This window comes from Xenopus laevis, chromosome 5S (assembly GCF_017654675.1).
Source record: "Xenopus laevis strain J_2021 chromosome 5S, Xenopus_laevis_v10.1, whole genome shotgun sequence".
Lineage (NCBI taxonomy): Eukaryota > Metazoa > Chordata > Amphibia > Anura > Pipidae > Xenopus > Xenopus laevis.
Window position 1 is genome coordinate 66,786,938 of NC_054380.1, and position 26,517 is coordinate 66,813,454.

General features: G+C 36.6%; 1 protein-coding gene across 1 annotated transcript in view; it reads left to right on the top strand.

The window, feature by feature from the left end:
- The first annotated feature begins 670 nt into the window (after window positions 1-670).
- Window positions 671-26,517, top strand: part of lin28b.S (lin-28 homolog B S homeolog) — a 58,781-nt gene continuing 32,934 nt past the window's right edge. The window contains exons 1-2 of the mRNA XM_018265415.2: window positions 671-1,456; window positions 2,104-2,300. Of these exons, the coding sequence (XP_018120904.1) occupies window positions 1,447-1,456; window positions 2,104-2,300 (207 nt within the window). The 5' untranslated portion in view covers window positions 671-1,446. The remainder of the gene's footprint in view (window positions 1,457-2,103; window positions 2,301-26,517) is intronic.

The window sequence follows — 26,517 nt, forward strand, 5'->3', positions numbered from 1 at the left end:
AAAAACAGTAAAAAATAAATAATGGAAAGTAATTGAAAAAGTCTATTTCTGGGAAACAATCTGAAAACAACTGAACTGAAAAAAAAAGTGTTTAGAAGGTGAACAACTTGATTGCCTTTAAATGCACTTATCTAAACTAGATGCAGAAAATACTGTACCATACTGTGATACCAGAGGCCTTATGACATATGCTTTGGAAGACACTTGCACCAATCTAGTAGCAGCATCAGCTCAGTGTCTGTGAATATTATAGATGGCGATTAAAATTGTGGGAAGCAGACAAAAACAGTAATTTGCAAATTCCTATTTGTAGGAACCCTACTGAACTTATAAGACATACATTCATGCGCTATAAATGGGATGATATAAGCACATCTCCAAAGAAAGATTGCGCTCTCATTTTTCTCATTGTCCTTGTCTATTTCAAACCCACCCTTCCATGACTCCCACAGAACAATCCACGTTGATGAAGGCTTTTTTCTCCCCCTCACCTCTCCCTTTCCAATGCTTGGCTCTTATTTAGGAAGTCATTAATCACATCCCCTCCCCCGGAAAGAGATGGCGGAGAAACCTGTGAAGTCTGATCCAGCACCCGCCTCTTCCCCACCCCCTCCTTTAAAAACATAGGGAAACCTCCACCACGTTTAACCCTATCGCTGCCACGCCATGTGGCCTTAGTCCGATGGGGTTAATTAAATGCATTTTCCCACCAGCAAATCATTGTATGTCACAGGAAACCTCTCATTCTATAGATCAGACTAAACTGGACAATATGACAAAATATGTAAGGAGCCGTTTTATTGCACTGGCCATTGACTAAATCACACTAAGAATGGACAACAAAAGTAGTTGTAGGTCGATGAATAAAAGCATATCTTTCTAAGCTGAGTCAAAGCAAACCTGCTCGAGTCACATCTGTTAAAAGGACATTGCATGGCGGTCGTTCTACTAAAGATACCAGTAATGTACCAGAAAGCACCGCCGATAAATAGGGGCACAGTGAGGTCACGCTATCGCCATACCGATCTGCACGCTGCAGGCTTCTGCACGAAGCCCAAATATGTACATCCTCCTTGTAGTAAAACGACTTGGCTGTGCTTGTGCGTGTGTAAGCACTCGGCGTGTTTATAAGGATTTTTTTTTCCTCGTTCATTCATAAATGTTTTCCGTGGCAGCCTCGGTCGACGTGGTGATTGGCTGCGCCCGGCTCTTGCCAGCCCCTTGTGGATCAGTGCAGCGAGAAGGCATGTAATTGACAGAGTCACGTGTGCTCGAGGGGCCAGCGAGCTGAGAGCCGGGAGAAGGGAGCAACACAAGAGGGAGAGCACGCTAGACCATGCGAGCTAAATTCGGGAGCGCTTCAAATCAGGATGTTACATTGATGCTACAGATCACCCCCAGCAAAAAGGAAACTTTTCACCTTTCGTTTCTACAGCAGGAGGCGTCATGGCCGAAGGTGCATTAGCCGTATTCTTTCTGTTGTTTTTTGGGCATTTTCCTTTCCCACCGCGACGTTTGGATCGGCCGGTAGAGGGGCATTACATTAGGAGGAGGGGGGCATCTTCCAGCTGCTTGCTTATCACTGTACACTCATTATTATTGCTATTATTTTCTGCAGGCTTTTGTTTCAATCGTCGGCTTTGTAAAGTCATCCCATGGTTTCTGTTTTGTCCTTTTTTTTTTTTTTTTTTTTTTTTTTTTTAATTACAATCCCCACTTGCAAGGGATGTACAATCCAAAAACAATGTGAGATCCCGTGCATAGGCAATAACAAGTTGTGCAATAATCCTCATACCTCGCTTCACCTCCCTCCCCGCGCTGCCTTACATCAGGGCCATTCGCTTGTTTGAAGTGCTTTATTCTCTTCCCAATAGTGTAGTATGGCTGCAGCACCGAACTGACCGGCTGCATTTATAAAGCACATGGCTTTATAAATAAACAAGCATAGGATTTAAGGTGGGGGGTTTCTTATTCCCAAATAGCGCGTTGTGCACTCGAACTAAAGGATGGAGTGTTTGTGTGTACTCTTCTATAGTGGGTCATATGCTTTCTGTTTCTATGCTTAGGGACTCTTACTTATTGTTTTCTTCTATTCTCTCCCAGGAGGGGCTGCCAGAGGTACAAGAGAAGAGCAGGGGAAGCTGCCAGAGCAAGAAGAAGAGGAGGAGGAGGACCCCCAGGTTCTGCTTGGCTCAGGCCATTGCAAGTGGTTCAATGTACGGATGGGCTTCGGTTTCATATCTATGACTAGCCGGGAGGGAAGTCCCTTGGAAAACCCTGTTGATGTTTTTGTCCACCAAGTAAGTCTCCCTTACCCCCTCCCTTCTCTCACCACCCACAAGGAGAGTGGAAAGCCACCCGCTTTGGTGTTTCTCCCCATTTCCTGGTGCTGCAGGAATGTGTGTGCTTAATAGACACTTGCTCTCTCTGTGAACTCCTCACTTTCCTTGTGTGCAGCCACTGCCTCTACCTTTTTAAGGGCAATCGTTAACTCTGCGCTTCTGTCATCTGCAGGGCCCTTTGCTCTGGCTTCAATGGGTTAAGCAGTGCACCCATTTTTGTTGAAAGGAAATCTCTTTTTTGAGTGCAAGTGAAACATGGTGTGTGACTCCACCCTTATTGTGCTCTAAGCATTTGTTAGTTATCTTAAGACCATTAGATGTGAAATAAGTATTTATCGTCCAGCTACAATTCTGGTTGTAGAACTGGGTTCAGTAATCAAGGTTGTTACACTATTGCTTTCTAAATAGTCTGATAGGTAATGTCCAATTGTAATTCATATTGCTTGCCCTAAAGAGTAAGAAAGTAAATAGCCACGTTTGTTTAGGGCTGTGCTTTTTCCCTCTGTCTCCATTGTGAGCAGCAGGAAATCTCGTGTGAGCTGCTCCGCCTCTTTAAGGACACAGAAGTCAAGAAAGCATGTGGCCAGAGGCAGTTCATGTTTATACTTTAACTTAGTAGTTGGCTGTGCTCGTCCTGCACTTTCTTATGTGTGAAATCACAGCAACAATCCACAGCCTGAATCATAAAAAAAAAAAAAAACACATTATTTGCCAATTTCATGGATTATATCTGTGTATAGATGTTAATGTTTGTGTAAAACATGACATGGAGTTAAGAAAAGCAAATACAGTTTGAGAATGGATTATCACCTGTGCACACAGTTCTGTAAGTGCCAGGAGGGGTACCTTTTAAATGCAATTCCTCTTCAACTGTTACGGAACTATGAGTTGCATATCACCTATAACAACCAAATAGTGTATTGTGATGCAGCTTCTAAATTCATGTTTTACACTGTGATCTTGGTGTTGTTGACAGGCTTTAAATTTAACCAAGACTATTGCTGATGGGTATTTTCTATTAATTGCAACATTTAGCATTTTCAGTCACTGATTATCTTCACAACATAGGAACTAGATTAGGACAAAATTTTGTATGAATTCTAAACTATAATCGCAGTTGCCTGCACAACACTGAAAATTAAAATGTTTTGTTTGTAACTTGTTATAATTGGAACCTTCGTAATTATATGACCCTCTGCATCAATTCCTGATGTAATTTTAATAAATAGTCAGATCTGGTTGAAAAAAAGACCAAAGTCCATCGAGTTCAACCCCTCCAAATGAAACCCAGCATCCATACATACACACTGACCCCTCCATACACTCGCATAAACTGTATATACTCGTACAATAACTATAGATTTTAGTATCACAATGAATTTGCATTTACAGATCTGATCAAGGTGTGATTCTAGTAAAGCAACTCTAATGTATGTTGCTTTATTTTTCTATACCGTGAGCACTTATTGTTGGTTCTGAAGTTGAAAAGACCAAGGGAAGCAATCTCAATGTACACTTCACTTCCTGTTGTCCCATAGACAATAGAAAAACGCACCTTTCTTGCAAGCAAAGAACAGAGAGCAAAAGTGCCACTGCAACATCGTTGCTATAACCCTTTTTTTTTTTTTTTTTTTAAATCAATAATCCTGTTGTTGTCAGATGCCTACGTTTTATTATAATATACTTAAGACTGCTTTGTCAGGCTTTTTTAGATGGTTGTAAAAATCCATCCGTGGTATGTGTTGTACAGAAGTCTCCTTTTGTGCTCAAGTTTGACAACAAACCAGTTAAAAAAAAATATATATATATATATATATATATATATATATATATATATATATATATATATATATATATATATATATATATATATGTGTGTGTGTGTATGTGTCAGAATGTTATGCATATATATTTTTTGATCTCCTTTTAAGTACTGCTGGATTTGCTTTACTCTTCTTATGTGTTTCTTTTTCCTTCTGTGTTGCTTTGGTTGGGGCCACGGTTAAAACCTAAAGAAACAAAACTTTTGTGACATGGATCCTGATGGGTCACATGGGGACATCTCCCTCCTATTTGTTGTGTAGCATTTCTTTAGGCTCACTCTCAGTGCTTTGTTCGGTACAGAAAATAATAGGTGTTAGGTGTGAAACCAAATGCATTCTTGGATTAATTATTATTGAAAGATCATGATGTTTTTCCATTCTTGCTTTTTGTGATTTTAATCATATGGTCATGTTTTTAATCTCTTCTTAATATTTAGTTACCTAAATTTTTGTCAGATCTGATTGCTAGAAGTCTCATGGCTCTTTATTCATCTGAACCTCTCTAGGGTCGTTAAATTGTTTTTTTTACGATCTCATAAATTTAGTTTTATAGATGAATAAACTTAAAATGAAAGGAACTTCCTCTCTATGTAATTCTATCTATTTCTTTAATATTTTTCTTTTCTCACCCAAATATATATATACATTTTTTTTCCTTCATACTGCTGTAATAAATACCTCAAGTAATGACCAAATAATATTTTTATTTTAGTAATAAGAAAAAAAAACCTGTCCTGTTTCACAGTGACAAGCTATTTTGTTATCATTTCCCTTTATTTTGATAGTATTTCAAGACCTTCATATCATTTCACATTCTGTTTGAAATAATGTATTTGAGGATTCAGATAGGAAAAGGTACCATTTATTATGTTTGTTGGTTTTAGCTAAATTTCAAACTAGTGTTTGTAATGGAAGGGAGATGGATTAACCAAACTGTGCAATATACAGGCAATTCCTCCATATGATAAATATTTATTAAGGCCACAGTAGAACAATGCCAGAAATGGCATTTGCTGAATGTTAACTGTCATAGTCTTGTACAAGCATAAATACTCTTTTTCTATTTTCTACCTCTATGAGCATGTAAAATATGTTTTATTACACTTTGCTTAAGGGGTGAATTCAATGGTTGTCAGCATTTCAGTGTTCTTTTATAGAGTTATTTAGAGATCTAGTCTGAGTCTTGTGCGAGTGTTTCTGTTTTTAGACACCTATCTCAAGTCCATTTCAAAAGATAAAATTACATACCTATATTACCTAACATAAGTGATGTAGTAGAACAGTAAAACTGCACCGGCCCAGGGTTTTTCTAGCAAGCACCACGGTGGGATCTTCTTCCGGCCTCTTCTTTCTTCAAATTTCCCCGGGCAAATTCATGCGCAGTAGAACATAATAGCCGACTTTTTAGTTAAAGTTCAATTTTTCATTCTTCTGCGCATGCGCAACCGTTCAAAGAGAGTTGAAGCAGGAAGAAGATCTCTCGGTGGTGCTCACTGGTATAACCCGGCCGGTAGGAGCACCGGCCTGGGGTTTCAGGTAAGTCAATACAATCACTTTGGGGTGCTTAACATTTGGCACCCGCAAGTGCAAACACGCTTTCCTTCTCCTTTAATGAGCTATTTCTGTTTTTGATTTGTTTAATATTGCTTCTGAAATTGGTTTACCAGAAGACTGGGATGTAAAACTAAACTGTTTCATCGTGGTTGGTACAATCACTATCCAAACAAATGTATAGGTCACCACTACTAGAATTTTATAAGAAATAGAATAGATCTTGAACGACGTTGGCTCTCGGCTGTGTCATTGATTTTCAGATACTGTATTAAGCAAATAGAATAGCAGTCAAATCAGTGAACAGTAATTATCTTACCTGAAACGTATAATAATAATAATAAACAAGCTTGTCTGTTGGACAACAGGGCATTCTTATTCGGAGAAAAATACTAACATTTTGCAATTGAATGGACACTGCCTTTTTTTTTTTTCCAAAATTATATATGTATATATCAGCTATGTGTCATCACTCCATGGATAAATTGGGTGTAGGATCAAAAATGAAGGTGCAGATTTATCAAAATGTGCAATTAGAACTCGCATCAATAAAACCCACTCACTTTCTATTCAATGCTATGGGATTTTTAGAATTGTATTTATCAATGGAGTTCACCATTTGATAAATACACTTTTAAGAAGCCTATAGCATTAAATAGAAAGTGAGTGAGTTTTTCTGTGGCGAGTTCTGAATTCACACTTTGATTAATCTGCCAAATGTATAATAATAGTACCAAGTTCTGATTTCTTTTACTGAATTTGCTAGCATATCACTAAAATATATGTTTCATTCTTTATACTGAATTACATTTTCTGTTTAACACTCCGTATCTTTAATAGAAAGCTACTAAGTATTTTCGTTTGTTGTGAAGAAGATGCATGAAATTACTTGAGGTAAATGGAGAGCATTTGTACTTTTGACCCCTTCATAAAAAGGTTATACATGTATGGGATCTGTTATCCAGAATGCTCGGGACCTGAGCTTTTCCAGATAGAAGATCTTTCCACAATTTGGATCTTCATACCTTAAGTCTGCCAGAAAATCATTAACTAAAAAAAAAAAATTAAAGTAAACATTAAATAAACCCAATAGGCTGGTTTTGCTTTCAATAAGGATTAAATACATCTTAGTTTGGATCAAGTACAAGGTACTGTTTTATTATTACAGAGATGATTTTTAAAAATATAGATTATTTGTATAAATGGCAGTCTATGGGAGGCTACCATCCCATAAATCATAGCTTTCTGGAAAATGGGTTTACAGATAATGAATTCCATACCTGTAGTATGTTATAATGCGGACAAACTTTTTGATAGATGCTAGGCATTTAGTCTAAGAGTATATGGATGGCTGTAGGGTTGACATACTTAAAAAATAACACACTTTGAGGCTAATATAAGAACCCTTGAGCTTTCAGATACTAATACCTTGGTACATAAAACCTGCAGAGGTATTCAAAGAAAGAAACCAGGCAAGAGTTTAGGAACTTTTGTGTATTTTAGTACCCAGAGGCTCAAGCATTCTTAAACTGACCCCCCTAAACTTGATTTGAATCTTAATGTGAATTCGAATTTTGAGATTTATCAAACCTTGCCCCTTTTAAAAACTAGATTTTGCCACCTAGAACCTGCCGAGTTCATGTATAAGTCAATGGGAGAGGTCCAGGGACCATTCTAAAGCTGTTACTAGCCTTCCTGACATTCAAGTTTTTATTTTTTCAGAGAAAAAAACTCTATTCGTTTTAATTTCAAGGTTTGGGGTCGGTAATATTTGTTTGAGTTTTAGATATTAATTATTTAAGTAAACCCCCAATCGAATTTCAAGTATATTCAAATTTATTAGTTGAAAAGCCTTTGACCTTTGATAAATGTGCCTCACATTGTATAGTGACCGTAGTTCTTAATATTTATTATATATTAATCTGTTTCAAAATCTTTTATGCTTGTTTTGTACACATGTGCACAGCATCTGTACTAATGATACACAGGAGGTTTAAAAAATGTATTACCTGTGTGGTATTTGAGCTTATACCCAGTACTCCTCGCAGTCTCTTCAGTCTTGACAAAGGGAAAATGATACTGTGACTGACTTTGCCTAAAGTGTTTTGTACAGGTGCAGTTCTCAATGACTAAACACACATACCTTACATTGTAATGTGAACCATTACAATCCCAATATCAAAGTTATAAGTGCTATCCAGTCTTCAATGACTGGTCATTTTCAGCCTAATGACACTTTTGCCTTTGAGCCAATGTGACCCTTTCACTAAGCACACATTCTAAATAAGAAATATTAACCCATAAATACTGCTCAACTCTGAAACGGTACCCATGAGATAATGTATCCATAGCAACTCTGTATCTTTGTTTTGATCGCAATGCATGGTGAATACAAATACATATTTTGAAAATTAAACACCATACAACAGAGGTTTCTTTGCTCAGGCCTCCCTGTGGTTCTTAGGGACAAAATTATTCATGTAACTGTGATAATTATGCCCCCCCCAGAATAAGTCGATTATTATTTCGTTCACAAGCGAAATTAACGTTTTTGTCATTTTCAATTAGACTGGAAAATTGGGAATGGCAGGAAAAAATTCAAATAGCCAGCAAGGTTTCTTCATACCCACGGCAGTATTTACCTGTGCTTCATTGCTTCAAGCTCAATACTAAGTTATTGGCATATTTGCCTACAAATGGGCACAAGGTGTTTTGGTGTGATTGAACCTATTATTATTGAGTAACCAATCATCAGTACAGGTATAAGATGTCTTAACCTAAAAAAAGCTTCAAATTATAGGAAGGCCATTTCATATTCACTTAATTCTAAGCAAACAATACTACATTTTAAAATTATATTCTTCTCTGTAATAATAGAATAGTACTTATATTATATATAATAACGGCAAACAATCTTATTGGGTTTATTTAAGGTTTTTTAATTTTTTTTAATTTTTTTTTAGTAGATGCGGAGGTCCATTTATTAAAGGTCACATTTTAGTGGTTTTAGAGCTCTTTGAAAGAATGACATTCTTTCAAGTACAGGTATGGGACCTGTTATCCAGAATGCTCCAGACCTGGCTTTTCCTGATAACGGACCTTTCTGTAATCTGGATCATTATACCTTAAGTCTACAAGAAATCATTTAAATATTAAATAAACTCAGTAGGATTGTTTTGCTTCCAATAGGGATTAATTATATCTAGTTTAGATCCAGTACAAGGTACTGTTTTATTATTACAGGGACACACAAAATCATTTTTAAAAATTTGAATTATTTGGATAAAATGGAGTCTATGGGAAACAGCCATTCCGTATGTTGGAGCTTTCTGGATAACTGGTTTCCGGATAACTGATCCCATACCTGTAATTGAAAATTAGAACACATGTATGGGATCCATTATCTGGAAACCTGTTATCCAGAAAGTTTCCAATTACGAAAATTAAATTGTTCAGTAAAAAAATAAAAACTGGGTAAATAGGCTGTGCAAAATAAAAAAAAATTCTAATATAGTTAGTTAGCCAAAAATGTAATGTATAAAGGCTGGAGTGACTGGATGTCTAACATAACAGCCAGAACTCTACTTCCTGCTCTCTCTTAGTTTCCACTGATTGGTTACCAGGCAGTAACCAATCAGTGCCTAGATGGGGGGGGGTACATGGGCCATATCTGTTACTTTTGAATCAGAGCCGAATGCTGAGGATCAATTTCAAAATCACTGAACGGTTATGTCCCACGTGGCCCCCCTTCAAGTCGCTCACTAAAGGTCCCCATAGACACAAAGAATTTTCTTTGGTGAACGACCGATTTTTAGTGCAATCCAACCAATCCGTCAAATTATCGTGAGGTTAGTGGGAATCGAGCGATTGTGCATCTAACGATTCTTCGTCCGACATCTGTCAGAAAATTGATCGGCAACGTTAACAAATTTTCATCGGTCACAGTGAAATCTATCTATGTTTGCAGGGCCAAACAACAGTTACCCTCAGTTTTCCTTGCTTCACCTAGACATCATCGCTTGAAATGGTCTTTTTAGTTGATGGACAAATTGTACATTTAAAGGAGAAGGAAACCCTTTTGCTAAAAACCCGGTACCCCCTACCCCAGATAGACCTCCTCCTCCCCCCAGGCTAACTACCCCCCCCCCGGGGAAATGCCCCATATTTACTTACTCCTCGGCACAGATTCTTCCAGCAGTGTTCCAAGAATCCATCTTCTGCGTCCTCTGTAAGCTGACTGGGAGATTGGTATTTCTGTGCATGCACAGTTGGAGCAATTCGCCAGTTTGTGACAACTGCGCATGAGCGGAATTACACGGAAATTGAGGATCTCCCAGTCAGCTTACTGAGGACGAGGAAGATGGATGGACTCCACTGGAAGAATCTGCACCGAGGGGTAAGTATGGAGTATGGGGCATTTCCCGGGGGGGGGGTTAGTTAGCCTGGGGGGAGGAGGGAGGGGGGGGTCTACCTGGGGTGGAGGCTACGAGCTTTTTTTGCAAAAGGGGTTTCTTCTCCTTTAAGTGCTCTTACTGATGAGCGGTTGTAGCTGCGCTCCCCTGCGTTCCGTTTTTCTGCGTTCAGCCGTAGGGGAGAGCAGGAATCGACGCATTACGTTTTTTCCAATGAGGCTGTACTCACACAGACGCGTGTAGGCGCCGAACGCAGGTTGAGACGCAACATGCTGCATTTTTCCTGCGTTCGGGCCTACACACGCCTGTGTGAGTACAGCCCCATTGGAAAAAATTTAATGCGTCGATTCCTGCTCTCCCCTGTGGCTGAATGCAGAAAAACGGAACGCAGGGGAGCACAGCTTCAACCACTCGTCAGTAAGAGCCCTTAATGATCGTTTCAAGATAAGCTTGGTCTAACAATAATGAAAAGATCTTTTAAAAATCTTGGCCAGCTTTAGAGTTGAAAAGCAGGAAGTTGTATTCTGTTCTGTTAAACATCCAGTCACTCCAGCCTTTATAGATGACATTTTTGGCTAACTAACTGTATTAGAATTATTTATTATTTTTTGCACAGCCTATCTATTTACCCAGTTTTTTTTACACTGAGCTGTTCCTATAAGTACATTTAAGGACATGCATAATATACAAAAGTATTAAGAGATATATGTGAAAAATAGGAGCAAGAACATACTAACAGCTAAACTTGCTACCATTTTAAAAAATAGACAAATACATGCTCCTTCCATCTAGCATATGGATAATTACATACGACTGCCACATTTATCTCTCTGGCTCCTGTATTTTAAACGGGCACCATGCATCTAAATATGCCTTTGCATAATACAGGATTTTTGTTGAAAGTTATTACCATTACAATTGTGCTATTGTATAAAGAACTAATGGAAAATAGTTTTGTATTTACCTGAATTCACCCTGTACTGACCATGTAGGAAGTAACTAGTAATCTCCGGACTCCTCAAATAGTTAATCAGCAGAACCAGTAAGTTGGTAAAAGTGGTACATTTTTTATTTTATTGTAATGAGAAAAAAAAAAGAAGATATTTCTTAATTCAAACAAAAGACAAAGGGCCAAATTTACTAAAGAGCGAAGTGGCTGGGAAAATTCGCCAGTGTGACGTCATTTTGGTACTTTGCAGATTTACTAACGGGCGCAGGCGTAACTTCGCCAGCGAAAGAGACTGGTGCTCATTCGCACTCAATTGGCAGGTGAAGTTGTGCACTGGTGAAGGGACTTACCGTGCAAATTCACTAAGATTTTACTGAACGTTACCTCTTGCACTAGAATTGCCTTCGCCACCTCAGACCAGGCGAAGGACAATAGAGTAGATAGGACTTCCTCAAACTTGAAAAATGTTCTAAGTCCCAAAAAACGTCTTTTCCTTTTTTCAGGATGATAGGCTGCAAAAGAGCATACAAATTTTTTGGGGTAACCGGCTTCCCCCTACATTTCCTAACATATCACACATAAACTATACACTGGGCTCATGTGTAGGGCAGTATAACAACTCTATTTTATTTTATTAGTTTCCCTGGGCTTATGTAATGTATTTGCTGCAACATATACGTCCATTCAACTTTTTAACTTCCCGCCGTATGCAAATTAACCTCAGTGCAAGACCTCTAGCGAATTTGTGCTTGGCAGAAATGCTTTGCTTGCTGAATTAATGCTAGCGCAACTTCGCCATCGCTCCGCGGCCCTGGACGCAACTTCGCATGTTAGTGAATTAGCGTTGTCTTATCGAATCTTCGCCTGGCAAATGTTGTGCTGCCTGCAAAGCAGTCGCTGGCGAATTTTCACCGCTTAGTAAATTTGCCCCAATGTGTTTTTTTTTTTTTATTGACTCTGAAATCTACCATAGAACACAAGTTTTGTAATTTGACATTATTCATTTGTTTGTTTACAATATGAATAAATATCTTATAGTTACAGATGTATGCTGTGTATGAGATTACATTACAAATAACCATCTTTTTTTGTTTTTTAAGTTAAATGTCTTTTAATTGACTCCAAAGGGCCTGTTATTTACTAATATAGCAATCGTGCACCAGTGAAATAACACATATAAAAATAAGAGTAATTCTCTTTATTCGGTGTTTAACAGTTGAAATAACTTTTATTTGTATACTCCAGTGGCACAGGGGCTTGTGTGAATAGGTTAACATTTTTTGTAATGTATAGCTCAATATTTTGATGCTGTACAAATAGGTTTGAATAAAGAAAGTAAAATCCAGTTTCCGTGGGTTACTGCACTAGTAGTAACTTTGTAATTTGTAGATAAACCTTAGAGGCACATTTATCAAAGATCGAATTTCAAATGCGTTGTAAGTGTGCACACCTTTTCATGAAACCCAAATGTAAGTCTTAAAAACAAGTATAGGGGTATGTGTGATGTATATGTGCATTATAAACATGCATGTATTGCGGGAGACGAGCCAACTGATATTGACTTGGATATTGGCTGGCTTGCCAATTGGGCAGGTCTAAAAATTTTGTTGAGCGCCTGAACATCGCCACTGTTACTGCTGAATCATCGATAGTGGTAGACTTCTGTTGTTCCTACCTATTAAGCTCTAACATGTCTGTATTGAAAACTTAACAATCTTTCTTGCAACCAATGGTTGCAGGAAAGATCCTAATTGTAATGTCTATATGGCCGCCTTAAAACTTCTTAAATTTACAATACTAATGGTCTTTGCGGTTTAAAGTAGCACAAGGCATGTTTCCCTTCAAAAATATATGAACTAAAAATTTGTCCTTTAATATCGTGCCTCTATGTTTGCTCAAGTGCATTAACCAATCAAAAGGTAGCATTTACTGGTCACCTGTAAAAAAAAAAAAAAAAAAAATTTATTGGTCGCTGTTGGTACTGGACTTGTCTATTGGTTGCCTTGGGTTACTAGCTGTGGGCAAATGTATGATTCTTTAGAAGGTTATAACGTAAGATTAATAATATTATGTAATTGTTTTTAAACTGAGGAAGTTAATGTTTAAAAAAAATTCCTCATAGGATTTTGCAAAGAATACAAACAAAATCCTAATCCATTTGCCAATCATTTGTCTTCCGCGAAGCCAGAATTGTAAACAGATGTAAACAAGAAATTATATATACATATCTATATATTTTTGAAGGGAAACATGCCTTGTGCTACTTTAAACCACAAAGACCATTAGTATTGTAAATTGAAGAAGTGTTAAGGAGGCCATAGACCAGGCATGTCCAAAGTGCGGCCCATTTTCAAATTTACACTGGCCCTCAGCCTCCGTCATGAAATTAATAATAATGAGGCCCCCCATCACAGTGTGAACAGAAATCCCATAGCAGTAATATTAAGGCACATTAGTAAAATGATCTGCCACTTGGTCTATACAAGGCATGTCCAAAGTACGGCCCGGGGGCCAATTGCGGCCCGTTTTCAAATTTACACCAGCCCTCAACCTCCGTCATGAAAACTTTAAAAACTCCCATAAACTCCCATGAACTCAAAATTCAACAATCGAAATTTATTAAAAAAATTGAATTTTTAAAACTCGTGTGAATAGGATCAACCCAAAAACTCTAATTGAATTTTTAAACAAACTCAAACAATTTTTACAATTCCCTAGTCAAATTTGACGGTTTTGGCCATAAAAAACCTCAAAATTCAAATTTTAACTTCGACCCTTGATAAATCTGCCACATAGTGCCATTTTATGATATGTTTGATTGAACAGTAAAGAGATGAGGAATTGTCTAACAATCCACAATTTTCTATTTTTCTCTAGCCTGCCTTTAGCTTAGATTTTAAAATCCTACATGGTTCTTGGGACATGTACCCTAGTAACCAGAAACCACATTGATTGTAAGCTAGACATAAAGTTTGTATACTTAACAGAAGTATAGATTTAGAATTTATAGGAAAGTCCAGTGTGGATTATTTCTTGAATGAAATTATTGGATACTATACCCTTTAGCTATTTATATAATGTTTGTTTATTGTCCTGATGCATATTTGGCATACTATTATAAACCCCTGAGCAAGTCAATACGTTTTTATTTTTTTTTAGTTATTTATTTGTAGTCAATGGGGGTCATTTATCAACACTGGGCAAATTTGCCCATGGGCAGTAACCCATGGCAACCAATCAAATTGCTGCATTGATTGTTTTACTTGCAGCTGGCTTCAAAAAGCTAATCACTGATTAGTTGCTATAGGTAACTGCCCATGGGCAAATTTGCCCAGTGTTGATAAATGAGCCCCCTTGTTTTGTTTTAAAGTGAACAGAAGTTATTTTTATTGTCTATACAGTTTTCAGTGGCCAGAAAAACCATAGTGTAAAATCAGGGAAATGTATTCTTTATTGGGACCATCAAAAAGCTGTAAAATGCTGGGGAAAAGTAAAATTGGGGTATGTAAAAAAAAAAATTATGTTTAACTCTGCGTGGTACATTCAGGGCAAGACAAACCAACTGTTTTAATGTCTAAAGCTGGACATTCACAGGCAGATTTAAGCTCCAGATAATGGCACCTTTAGACTAAGTCTGCAGCTTATCTGCCATTGTATGGGCCTTCCCTGATTTCCTCGCCAACGGATATCTGCATCGACTTGTTGATGTGGTCCTCTTCAAGGCCCAAAAATTTTGTATCAGCCTATATGGTTCAGGGCATAGACAACCATATCATGCAAAGATCTTTAGGTATATGGCCACCTTAAATGGGTAGTTCACCTTCAAACAACTAGTTGTTTTCAGGTAGATCACCAGAAATAACTTTTTCCAATTACTTTCTATTTTTTATGTGTCACCGTTTTTCTAATATTGAAGTTAAAGTGTCATTTTTCACCTTCTGAAGCAGCTCTGGAAGGGGGTCGCCAACCCTGTAAACTGTTCTAAGTTGATACATTTCTTATCCTTGTCCTTGCTGAGTAAAGTCTCTGTGTTTCATTACAGACCGCTGTTAGAATTGATATAGTAGTTGCTAATATTCCAGCGATGCTGCTGAGAAATGTATCAACTAAATGTTACAAAATTGTAACAGTTTAGGGTCTGCACCTGAATTACTACCAGACTGAAACACCAGAGACCGGAACATTCAAACTTTAAACTTAGATTTTGGAAAAACAGTAAAATATAAATAATGGAAAGTAATTGAAAAAAGTCTTTATTTCTGGGGAACAATCTGAAAACAACTGAACTGAAAAACTTGAATGTAAAAATTCAGCATCTGAAAGCTGGCAAGGTCATGAAGTTTGTAATTTTCAGTTTTTAAAGCAGTCAACTCTCATCCGTCACCTCTAAGGGACATATTTATCAAGGATTGAATTTCGAATTAAAAAAACTTCGAAATTCAAATTCAAAAAGACCAACCGAAATTAGGTCCGTATTTGGCCAAATTCGAATCAAAGGAATAGCTCTTCGATCGAAATCGATTCAAAGGTTTTCCTATAAAAAAAACATAGATTTTTCAAAGTCCACCAATTGACTCCAAATAGGTTCTAGGAGGTCCCCCATAGGCTAAAACAGCAATTCGGCAGGTTTTAGATGGCGAATGGTTAAAGTTGAATTTTTACATGATAAATTTCAATATTCAAATTTTCAATATTTTTTTTTTTTTTTACAATCGAATTTTGACTATTCCCTAGTCGAATTACACAAAGAATAGCTCGATATTCTAATTTTTTTTCATTCGAAAATTCACCTCGACCTTTGGTAAATCTGCTCCTAAGTGTTTCCTGTTAATATGAATGGGACTGTGATTGGCTGTCCCCCTCCTACTGTGCTTCTGGCAGGGACCATTAGGATACTCCCACCCCTCATTTGAAACAGGGACCAGTGAACATCTATAGGGAGCTCTAATAAAGGGGCTATTTTTAAAGATAATATTAAGATGTAGATTTTGAAAATATAATTTGAGTTTGTGAGCTTTTGTGCAAAAAAAAATCGAACTCAAACCTTTATAAATATCCCCCTTGATTTGTATTAAAAATTCAAGAACAGCATTCGTCTTCCTCGTATCAGTTTTAAAAGAACATCCTGAGACTGTCGGGTCACATGTCAACTTGCCTAGTTGAATATTTCACCTGCTATTATTGAGGATTGTTTTGAAGTTCTGTGCAGGAAAGCATTTCTAAAACATTTTCTTGATTGCTTATCTGGATTTAATTTTACAGATTTGAATTTAATCTTATTTTTTTCATGTTTTACACATTGTAGCAGCTTTCATTTAATACATTTTGGGATCTGTTACCTGGAAACCTGTTTTCCAGAAAGCTCTGATTTATAAGAAAGTCTGACTCCCATAGACTCTGCCAGGTTTTAAAAACAATTTCCTTTTTCTCCATAGTTATAAAACTGTGCCTTGTACTTGATCCCAACCAAGATACAATTAATCCTTATTTGAAGCAAAACAATCCTATTGAGTATTTTAATTTTACTAGATCCTATATTTGGAAAACCCCAGGTCCAGCACAAACTTCAGTCAACTTTTGATTGTTACATCATTATATTATTTATTTTGTCTCACAGTATAAACATTTTTTTGAAAATAGTAGACGATTTAAAGCTAATTTCTAAGACCTTGTTGACATGGCTGCTGCTAATGCATAAAGATTTAGCAGCAATAAAAATTACTGTTCTGTATTTTTTTAGCATTAATTTCTCTTCCTGATAATACAATGGTTATCATTTTTGTATTAAGATATATTTATCTGCAACCTGTGAATGTAATGTGTTTTCCATTTATGGTTCTTTTTATACATTCACACAGAAAAATCTTAATTTGCTGCAGTTTTATACTGTTTAACTTGGTTACCAGACAAAATAAACAATGCTGAATGAACCCCTAACTATTAATCCACTTTCAGACAGTCTCTTTTTAAACGTGTTGTGTTGTGTTTAATTAGGGTTATAATCTGTTTCCCCTACCATTATTGCAAATTATTCTGAAACCAAGATGTGCAATGTTTCACGACAAGGTGCTTCATTTGCTAATTTAACTATTTTAATTTGTCGTAAATTGAATATTAATTTTTTATGACGTTGAATTGAAAATAAAACCTGCATTACAAGCTTGATACTAACGTAAAGCACTGTGTAACTTGTTGACTCTATATAAATAAATGATGATGATAAAAATAAACTATTACACCAAAATCCTATTGCTGCTTGGTTTGAGCAGGTAGGCAGATCAGGAAATCTAGCTTAAGTAGAGAAAGAGTTAATGTTCCTCCCCCCATTGAAGAATTTTGAATGAGAGGAATTTGCACCCTTTGGCTCAGGTTGCAGAAACTCTTGATCAAACCAGGCTAGTGGGGCCATAGTTATTCCCAGAATACTGTTTCCTTGGGTATTTTTTACACCCAAGTTTCCACATAGTGGTTAGCTTCTAACATCCTCAGCATAACTGCAAGAGTAAAATGCTTACCTGATCTGTGGTATAGTTTACTTATAGCACATACTACATATTTTGAAAGATAACAAAAAAAGTGGTTTTAATACACTTTAGCATTTTTACAATTTAGCACTTTTATATGTTTTTGAATAAGTAGTTATTCAGATGACTGAATAAGATGCTGGGAGTTGTAGTGTATAGTTTGGCTACCAGCTGTTCTGCAAGCGCTAAACATCTAAACACCTTATTCATTATTTTTTGGAATCGCTTTCAGTAAGGCGATGCATGTAATTAGGTGCATGGAAGTGTTTAATAGCTTTTATTTTTAATTAACATTTATTTTTAAATGATCCTTTAAAATTTCCCAGTTCAGTTTGTGTTTTCATTTAATTGATATCCGTTTTAATTCATACTTTCTAATATCCATTTTTTAAAATGGATTAGTGTGCCATGTGTGTACATTTATTGATAGACAATTATCAGCATTGATGTTGCTAGTTGTGTATTGATTGCATCAAAATGTTTACAGAACAATATAAAACATGTAGTACAGGTATGGAACCTGTTATTGAGAATGCTGGGGACTGGATAACCGATTTTTCTGTAATTTGGATCTTTATACCTTAAGTCCAGGAGAATATCAGGTAAATATTAAATGAACCCATTGCTTCAAATAAGGATTAATTATATCTTAGTTTGGATCAAATAATTGTAAAACAATGTATTGTACTCTGTTTTATTATAGAGAAAAAGGAAATCCATTTTTAGATATGTGAATTATTTGGATAAAATGGAGTTTATGGGAGATGGCCTTTCTGATAAGCGGTTTCCAGTTAATGGTTCCCATACCTATATACATCTTAGACAAGGCCAACTAGACTTGGTTATGCCTTTATCCCTAATAATTTAAACCGCAGCATACAGCAGTTCAGAACCTTGGGTCCACTGTAGTCCTTGCATTCTCCTTTTTATGTATTCATTTGGCTTCTGCAGTGTATATCATGTAAAAGTGGACAGGGGTGGTATTCATGATTAAGAGCTTGTACACATGCTTGTATACAGTGTTTAAACCTGCACTCGTCTGCTTCAAAGCGCTCAGCCGCAGGAGAACGCAGGAAGAAATGCACCCAACTCTTGCTTATGGGCACGTTCTGACACAGGCGCATATAAGTGCAGAAGCATGCTGTGTTCCATCTGCGTTTGGCTCTTTCATGCTCCTGTGTCAGTATGGACCCCTTTCAAAGAATAAGATGCGTTACTTCCTCTGGTCCCCTGCGGCTGAATGCTTTCAAACAGAACACAGGGAAGTTCAGGTTTAAAGGAAAAGGAAAGGCTAAAATTAATTAAAGGGGCTGTTCACCTTCCAAACACTTTTTTTCAATTCAGTTATTTTTAGATTGTTCTCCAGAAATAAAGACTTTTCCCAATTACTTTCCATTATTTATTTTTTACTGTTTTTCCAAAATCTAAAAAGTTGAATGTCTCTGGTGTTTGAGTCTGGCAGCTCAGTAATTCAGGTGTACTCTTGAACTGTTACAATTTTGCAACATTTAGTTGATACATTTCTCAGGAGCATCTCTGGAGTATTAGCAACTATTGTATCAGTTCTAACAGCTGTCTGTAATGAAACCCAGAAATTCTGCTCAGCAGGGACAAAAATAAGAAATGTATCAACTAAATGTATCCATTTTAGAACAGTTTACATGGTCGGTGATCCCCTCTCCCATGGCTGCTTCAGAAGGTTAAAAAAGACACTTTACACTTCGATATTAGAAAAACGGTCACATATAGAAAATAGAAAGTCATTGGAAATAGTCATTATTTATGGTGATCTATCTAAAAACAACTAGTTGTTTGAAGGTGTACCACCCCTTCTATATAGGTCTATATAAATACACCAGTAAACCATGCTGCTCTGAGTTCTCTGTCAAAAGAAAATGCCACATTTCTTTTCTTCTCTATTGTATACATTGGCTTCTGTATCAGACTTTCTGTTTTCAGCATAAACCTCCAGGGCTAGGGTTTGAACATGCTCAGTTTGCTCCTCTCTCCCCCTCCCTTGCCCCCCCCCTGCAGGTGAGCAGGGAGAGACTGTGGCAGAAAGTGATGTCACACCAAACTAATATGGCAGCTGCTATCTTAAACAAATGGAGAGCTTATAGAGCTGTTTACTCTGTATGGTAAAGCTTTCTGCAGACTTAAAATAGTCTAAAGCTGGCCATAGACGCAAAGATCCGATCGTACGAATCATCGAGCGATTGGACTTCCCCATCTCCCGACCCGCCACCAACCATTCCGATCAAATAAAGTAGAAAAGAACATCAGCCGATGACAAAAGCTAGTGACAGTCTCCCTCTGAAAATTGTATGATCGGCAATACATGCAGAGATATTATAACCTGTCCGATCGACCAAGCGACCGATCTCCGACGGACGAAAAATGTCGGGACTCTCCACACACGGTTCGAAAATCGTACGAATGCTCGATTCGTACGATCAGATCTTGGTGTCTATGGCCAACTTTATAGCTTGCACTTTTGTGGCTAATCTATTGTCAATATACTGCTTCGGTAGCTTTCCTTCTCCTTTAAAGGAGAAACAAACCTGTAATATAAAAAAAACCCTACAATTGGTAGACCACCCTTCTTAAAAATGTTGTCTTAAGCCTAGTCTTTTAAAACTGGTTATCCTAATGAAATGGACCTTGGTTCACTAACTGTTGGGAGAAGAATGCAGCTTTTAAATTTGATGCTTGTCTAATAAGGTTAATTGAAGGGGGTATGTTATACGTGCCACCCACGAGTGGCCTTGTGCAGATAGATAGTACCATGTTTTTCCCCACAAAAATGTTTTCCTTTTCAGAAAGGAAGGAAAACAATTCTTTCTGTTTCACTGTTCTGATCATGTGACTTCTTTCAGTGAGTCACTAAAGGTGAATGAATCATCGAATGATTCAGGCAACAACAAATGTCTTTCGCTGTAAAAACTCTTCTGCAACATAATTCCACCCATCTTTTAAAAAATTCATGGGTGTTCTTTACAGCCCTAATTCAAGACCTACTGTAGTGTTTTCTTCTCCAATGCCTTTCTGCTATTGTATGCATCTGTTTATTATAGTAGTCATGTGTATTGGTGTGTGCGCCTGTATGTATGATAACTCATGTATATTCTAATTTGAAAACCGATGCACTTCTCTTTTTCATGAACACATCATATAGTACGCTTGCAGTTTCAAGTAAGACTAATTTTGGATGCCTATATTTTTCACTCTTTATACTAAAAGCAAACATTTAGTAGTAATAAATAATAAGATACTGGTGTAAATGAGCTATCATTGCGGTCATCTAAAGTGGTTTGTTCCTGTTTAATTCCATGTCATTCTAGCTCTCTGTTTTTTTGAGGGTAGTGAACGTTACCATATTTTCTCAGAACTCGCATGGCAACTACAGTGGGGGAGGGGGAGGGGTACCACCCGTCCCACCCCACCCACCAAGCTCCATATGGGGGCTGGGATTCTTTCTAGAAAACTGAGGTGATCAACATTTTTACAATTTTTAAAGAGCTGTAACATATCCTATGCATTAAACATACTGTATTTAAGGCATAATGCTCATTTACACAAGAGGGCATATTTTGGTAAAGATAACCTAGGATTTTAACCTAAAATAAAATTTACAATGATAAATACATTTATTCAGGATTTATTTTTGGCATGCATTTGAAATAAGATTATGCTATGTCAGTTGACTAGAAAACCTGTTACTATGTTCTTGTTTATTCATGTAAGAAGCATTAACTTGTAGTATAATATTATCTTATTTTTCAAGCCAGTGTGTAGCCAATACTGTCTTTACTTTGAAATGTTATTAATAACTACAAGTAAATTCTGCTTTCCTCTTTGTAATAAGCAATTGTTATTGGAATACTCCCACGCTAAAAAGAAACATAGTTATACTGATTCTTTGCATGTGTGCAGACAAACTGGTTTTGGATTTTATCACTTTCACATTACGTTAATAAAATCATGGAACATATAATTAAGTACAAATTAATTGCGCAAGTGTTTGTTCTCCTGCATTGTTCTGAACAGAAATTTACTATAAAGGGCTGAACCACATGATGCATCTTCTTGAGATTTGACTCGCTGTGAGGAAGCGCATGCAATGAGATGGATGCGGCGAATATAAGGTAAGTAATAGAAATGTTGGAGCTTGTCGATGCGTGCATCTGACACGACTGTCTGATGCGAATGATACACGTTGCATCTTCATCCGACGGTAGTGTTGTCGGATGCACGCATTGACAAGCATCCAACAGTTCTATTACTTACCTTATATTCGTTGCATCCGTCTCCTCGTATGCGCTTCCTCTCAGTGCGTCGGATCTCAAGAAGACGCATCGTGTAGATTAGCCCTTAAAAGCAGGGTGATTTGACTTGCTTTTGGCAGTATGTATTTAAAACTTGGTTGCATGTATTTGTTTATTTTACTTCACTTTCAAGATCAAATGTTGGTGTTTAATGGCAGCTATAAGGTTAATTCCAAAATTTGATACTGTTCTTATGCCAAGAGGTCAAAAAATACATATTCGTTTATTCTTTAACAGAAAGTTATCTCATCCAAAATTCATGGACTATTTCTATGTTCCTCTTGTAGCTAAAATTTACATCAATTTGAAGGTTGTTCAAACCTGCTAGAAAAAAGCATGTTAAATTATGATATTTATTTGCAAATTATGCAATCCTATGAGTTAGACTTTAGTTGTGTGCAGGCATAATATATAGTATGTATGATTCCCTGCCAACCTTTATTTATCACTACAAAATCTGAAACCAATTTGTCTCTTGGTTCACCAATGATCTGTAACATAAGCATTGATCATGCAGATTTAAAACACATTTTGTCAGTGTTCTATTTTAGCGGAGGCATGTTCTTTTGTGAAGCCTAGCCAATAATATTAATACTGATGTATCCACATTTATTCCATATTTTCCCGGTTAAAACGGTTTGTTTGCAGGTTAACCGAGGTTGACATTTCATCAGACTTTTGTTTTACAACAAACTTCTTTTTTTACTGCAGCTAAACATCGTTATTAATTTTCACCAAGTTTATTTGTTTTGTTTTCATTTAATGTTAAAACTATGTTTTAATTTAATTTTTTTACTTTAATCTTACTGTGTATAATTTTAATTATGGTGGACAATTATTTTCAGCTTTCATTTAATGGAAAATAAAAATTTACAGCACTTAATGAAGCCTGATATTTAATTTTTAGCACATTTCAGTGGCAATATAAATGGGATTTCAGATTATGGACTTTGTGAAACCTTGTGATGAAGTAACAGAAAGCTGATGTAACACATTGACCAAAACACAAATCTGTGACATATTCTACTATATCATCTTATATTGTTGAGGTTTTCACGTTTAGTTTGAAGTTAGAACAATAAAATGATGTCCATATAATTACTATATTACTATTATAATACTTATTATTATATGTACATATTTTAATTATCATTTAGTAAGGTAATGCAGAGATTGCTTATCATCATTATCACCAGCAGAGTTAACAATCCTATCGTGTTGGGCAGTATTGTTGGTGGATGTTAAAACACACAAAATTGCCTGTCACTGCTTTTGGTAGCAATTTCCATCTCTGTGATGGCATATATTATGTATAGGGCTGTTTTAGGCTCTTAATATACTGCTCATGTGCCCATCTTAAATGGATGCAGGGCATACCTGGCATTGGGGAAAAAATGGCAAGGTGATCTGCATTTTTTAAAGGAGGCACACCAACCAAAGAGTGATTGTCACTCGGTGGTGTCTAAGAAACCTTATATTTATGACACTGCACTTATTTTAAACTCTAGGGCATATGCTGGGGTAAACACTAATCTGCAGGAATTTGTATAAAAGTATTGTCTTCTAAGGCTTACAAATGACACAGGGTGCATACCCTTATACAGTTGTAATTACTTGCCTGTAACCTGTAAAGTTTCTGTTATATATATAGTATAACAGTCCTGAAAATTTGTATTGTACGATGTTATCTGTGCGTCTATGGGACCAACCGGTGCAAGCAGCCATGTCCTGTCACTCGCATGCGCATAATTAAAATCTGCCCCGAATTGCTCGTTATGCGCAGGTGCAAGTGGCCATGTCATGCATAGCACATGCGCATAATGAGTAAGTCACAGTGTTTGCTCATTATGCACATGCATTTGCCCCAACATGACCGCATGTACCTGTTGCCAGTGGCAATTAAAAAAAAACAAAAAAAACAAAAACGATTACCCCGAACCAGAGTGCGGGCTTTATAAGCCTGCACCTTTGGTTGAGGAAAAATGTTTTTTGCCAATAGATGCCCTTTAATTATGTATTAATCAGCTATATTCACTGTATTTTGTGAGATGGGGCACTACTGGGGACATCAAGTGAGGCACAGATCTTCCTTGCAGGGGGCAGTGGTTGCCTTGGGCTGGCAGAGAACCCCAGTCATGATGTATAACATGTTCCAGAACATTTGGAGGATAACTGCCACCACCAGGCATTTAAGCAAATGCTCACATTATTTTAGTATTTTTTATATTTTAGTAGTCATATGAGCAGATTGCATTGTAGAGACCCAGGAAACTTTTTTGTTAATCTAATATATATATATATATATATATATATATATATATATATATATATATATATATATATATATATATATATAATCTATAAGTCTATTACATTACATTTTTATACTTGGTCATAACTTGTTGACACCACTTCATTTTTAAAGGGCAGCAGTTATGAACAATTCTATTTATTAGAATTGCAGCAAAATGACCCGGGCCAGCCGACAGCTGGAACAGTTGCAGCTTCTGTTATCTGCTAAAGCACCATGTACAGTCCAAAGTATGATGATATCCAGAGCACAAAAATATTGATTTAGATAATCTGCACAGAATTATATGAAACTTTGATTTATGCAGTTTTATCGGTACCTGTATAGACCACTTACGAACCACAGTTTATGTGATGATTCCTGCATGAAGCCTTTTATTGTGGGCTAATAATGGCTGATTGTAACAAGTGTTGGCCCTGCCCCATGTATTATAAAAAACCAATAGTCAAATTGATAGATAATCTATTCAAAGCTAAGTATAGTATAGGACAACACATTTGATTTGTCTAAAAAAAAAGAAGAAAAAAAAGCAAATCATTGAGAGATTTTGAGAAACATTTGTAATTTTCACACTGTAAAAAGTCCATAGTTTTGCATTTGTAGATGTGTTAAATATTTTTCATATTGTGGATGGGGCAACTTTTTTTTTATTTTTTTTTTTAATGGTTTTATACATACAGATATGACATGTTTCAGCTTTCATGAAGACAGATATGATGTGATTAAGTGGGCCCCCATTTATTTTGGAGATGATCAATGTTACTTCTCAGATAGTGTTAATATGCTAGGCTCAATAGCATTCATGTAACCCTAAACCATATAGAAAGAAATCTGCCTTAACTAGATCTCTTGTTCACCAAATGTCTCATTTTAAAGTTTGCTTTTTGCCATGAAAATTATACAGAACAAAACAGTGCATTGATTCCAAATGTCTCCTTGTAAAGTTTGCTTTTTTGCCATGAAAATTGCAGTTTTGTTTTATTTTTATTCTGAGGACCGAGGTCTCATGGTGCTAGTGGCCCAATAGAAAATATTGGACCCAAGGCCGACACTCTAACTATTTATTTTATGCTATGACTGAAGCATTTTCCATAGAAAAATACAAGTACACTTTTTAACATAAATGGTGTGGTTTTGTAAATGATGAATTTCAAGCAATTTTAGTATAGCAGCTCCCACTGATTTATACAGACATGCCAAGTTGGGGAAAAAAGTCTGCAGTCTTGTAAAGGAAAAGTTGTGTTTCTGAAAAAAGTGTCTTATAAACATATGCGAGTAATGTATTTTTTCCTGTTGCTTAAAATATGTAAGGTGGATGTAATTATTTAAAAATCCATATAGCAAGCTATGTTACTACCTGTGACTCGGCAGCAGCTAATGGGCCAAAAGTTAAAGAACTGCGGATACCTCATGTGGCTCAGACAATTCATTGTAGTAAATTAACACCAGATTTGCCAGTAACACAGTTTGCTCATTGTATTATCACCGATATGCTACTAATACCACTATAGTCTGTGAACTCTATTTTATTGCCTAGATTACCCAGTAACACCCACAGCAGAAGATGATTCTCCATTGCATTAAACCCAGGCATGCCAGTAGCACAATCGTAAATAAATTTTAAGTTTTTGCATTAATGGAAATGGACTCTGTACATTTCGTTAAAGGGATCCTGTCATCGGAGAACATGTTTTTTTTTTCAAAACGCATCAGTTAATCGTGCTACTCCATCAGAATTCTGCACTGAAATCCATTTCTCAAAAGAGCAAACAGATTTTTTTATACTCAATTTTGAAATCTGACATGGGGCTAGACATTTTGTCAATTTCCCAGCTGCCCCTGTCCCTGGTCATGTGACTTGTGCCTGCACTTTAGGAGAGAAATTCTTTCTGGCAGGCTGCTGTTTTTCCTTCTCAATGTAACTGAATGTGTCTCAGTGGGACATGGGTTTTTACTATTGAGTGTTGTTCTTAGATCTACCAGGCAGCTGTTATCGTGTGTTAGGGAGCTGTTATCTGGTTACCTTCCCATTGTTCTTTTGTTTGGCTGCTGGGGGGGAAAAAGGGAGGGCGTGATGTCACTGCAACTTGCAGTACATCAGTAAAGAGTGACCATAAGTCACATGACTTGGGGCAGCTGGGAAATTGACAATATGTCTAGCCCCATGTCGGATTTCAAAATTGAAAATAAAAAAATCTGTTTGCTCTTTTGAGAAATGGATTTCAGTGCAGAATTCTGCTGGAGCAGCATTAACTGATTTTTCCCATGACAGTATCCCTT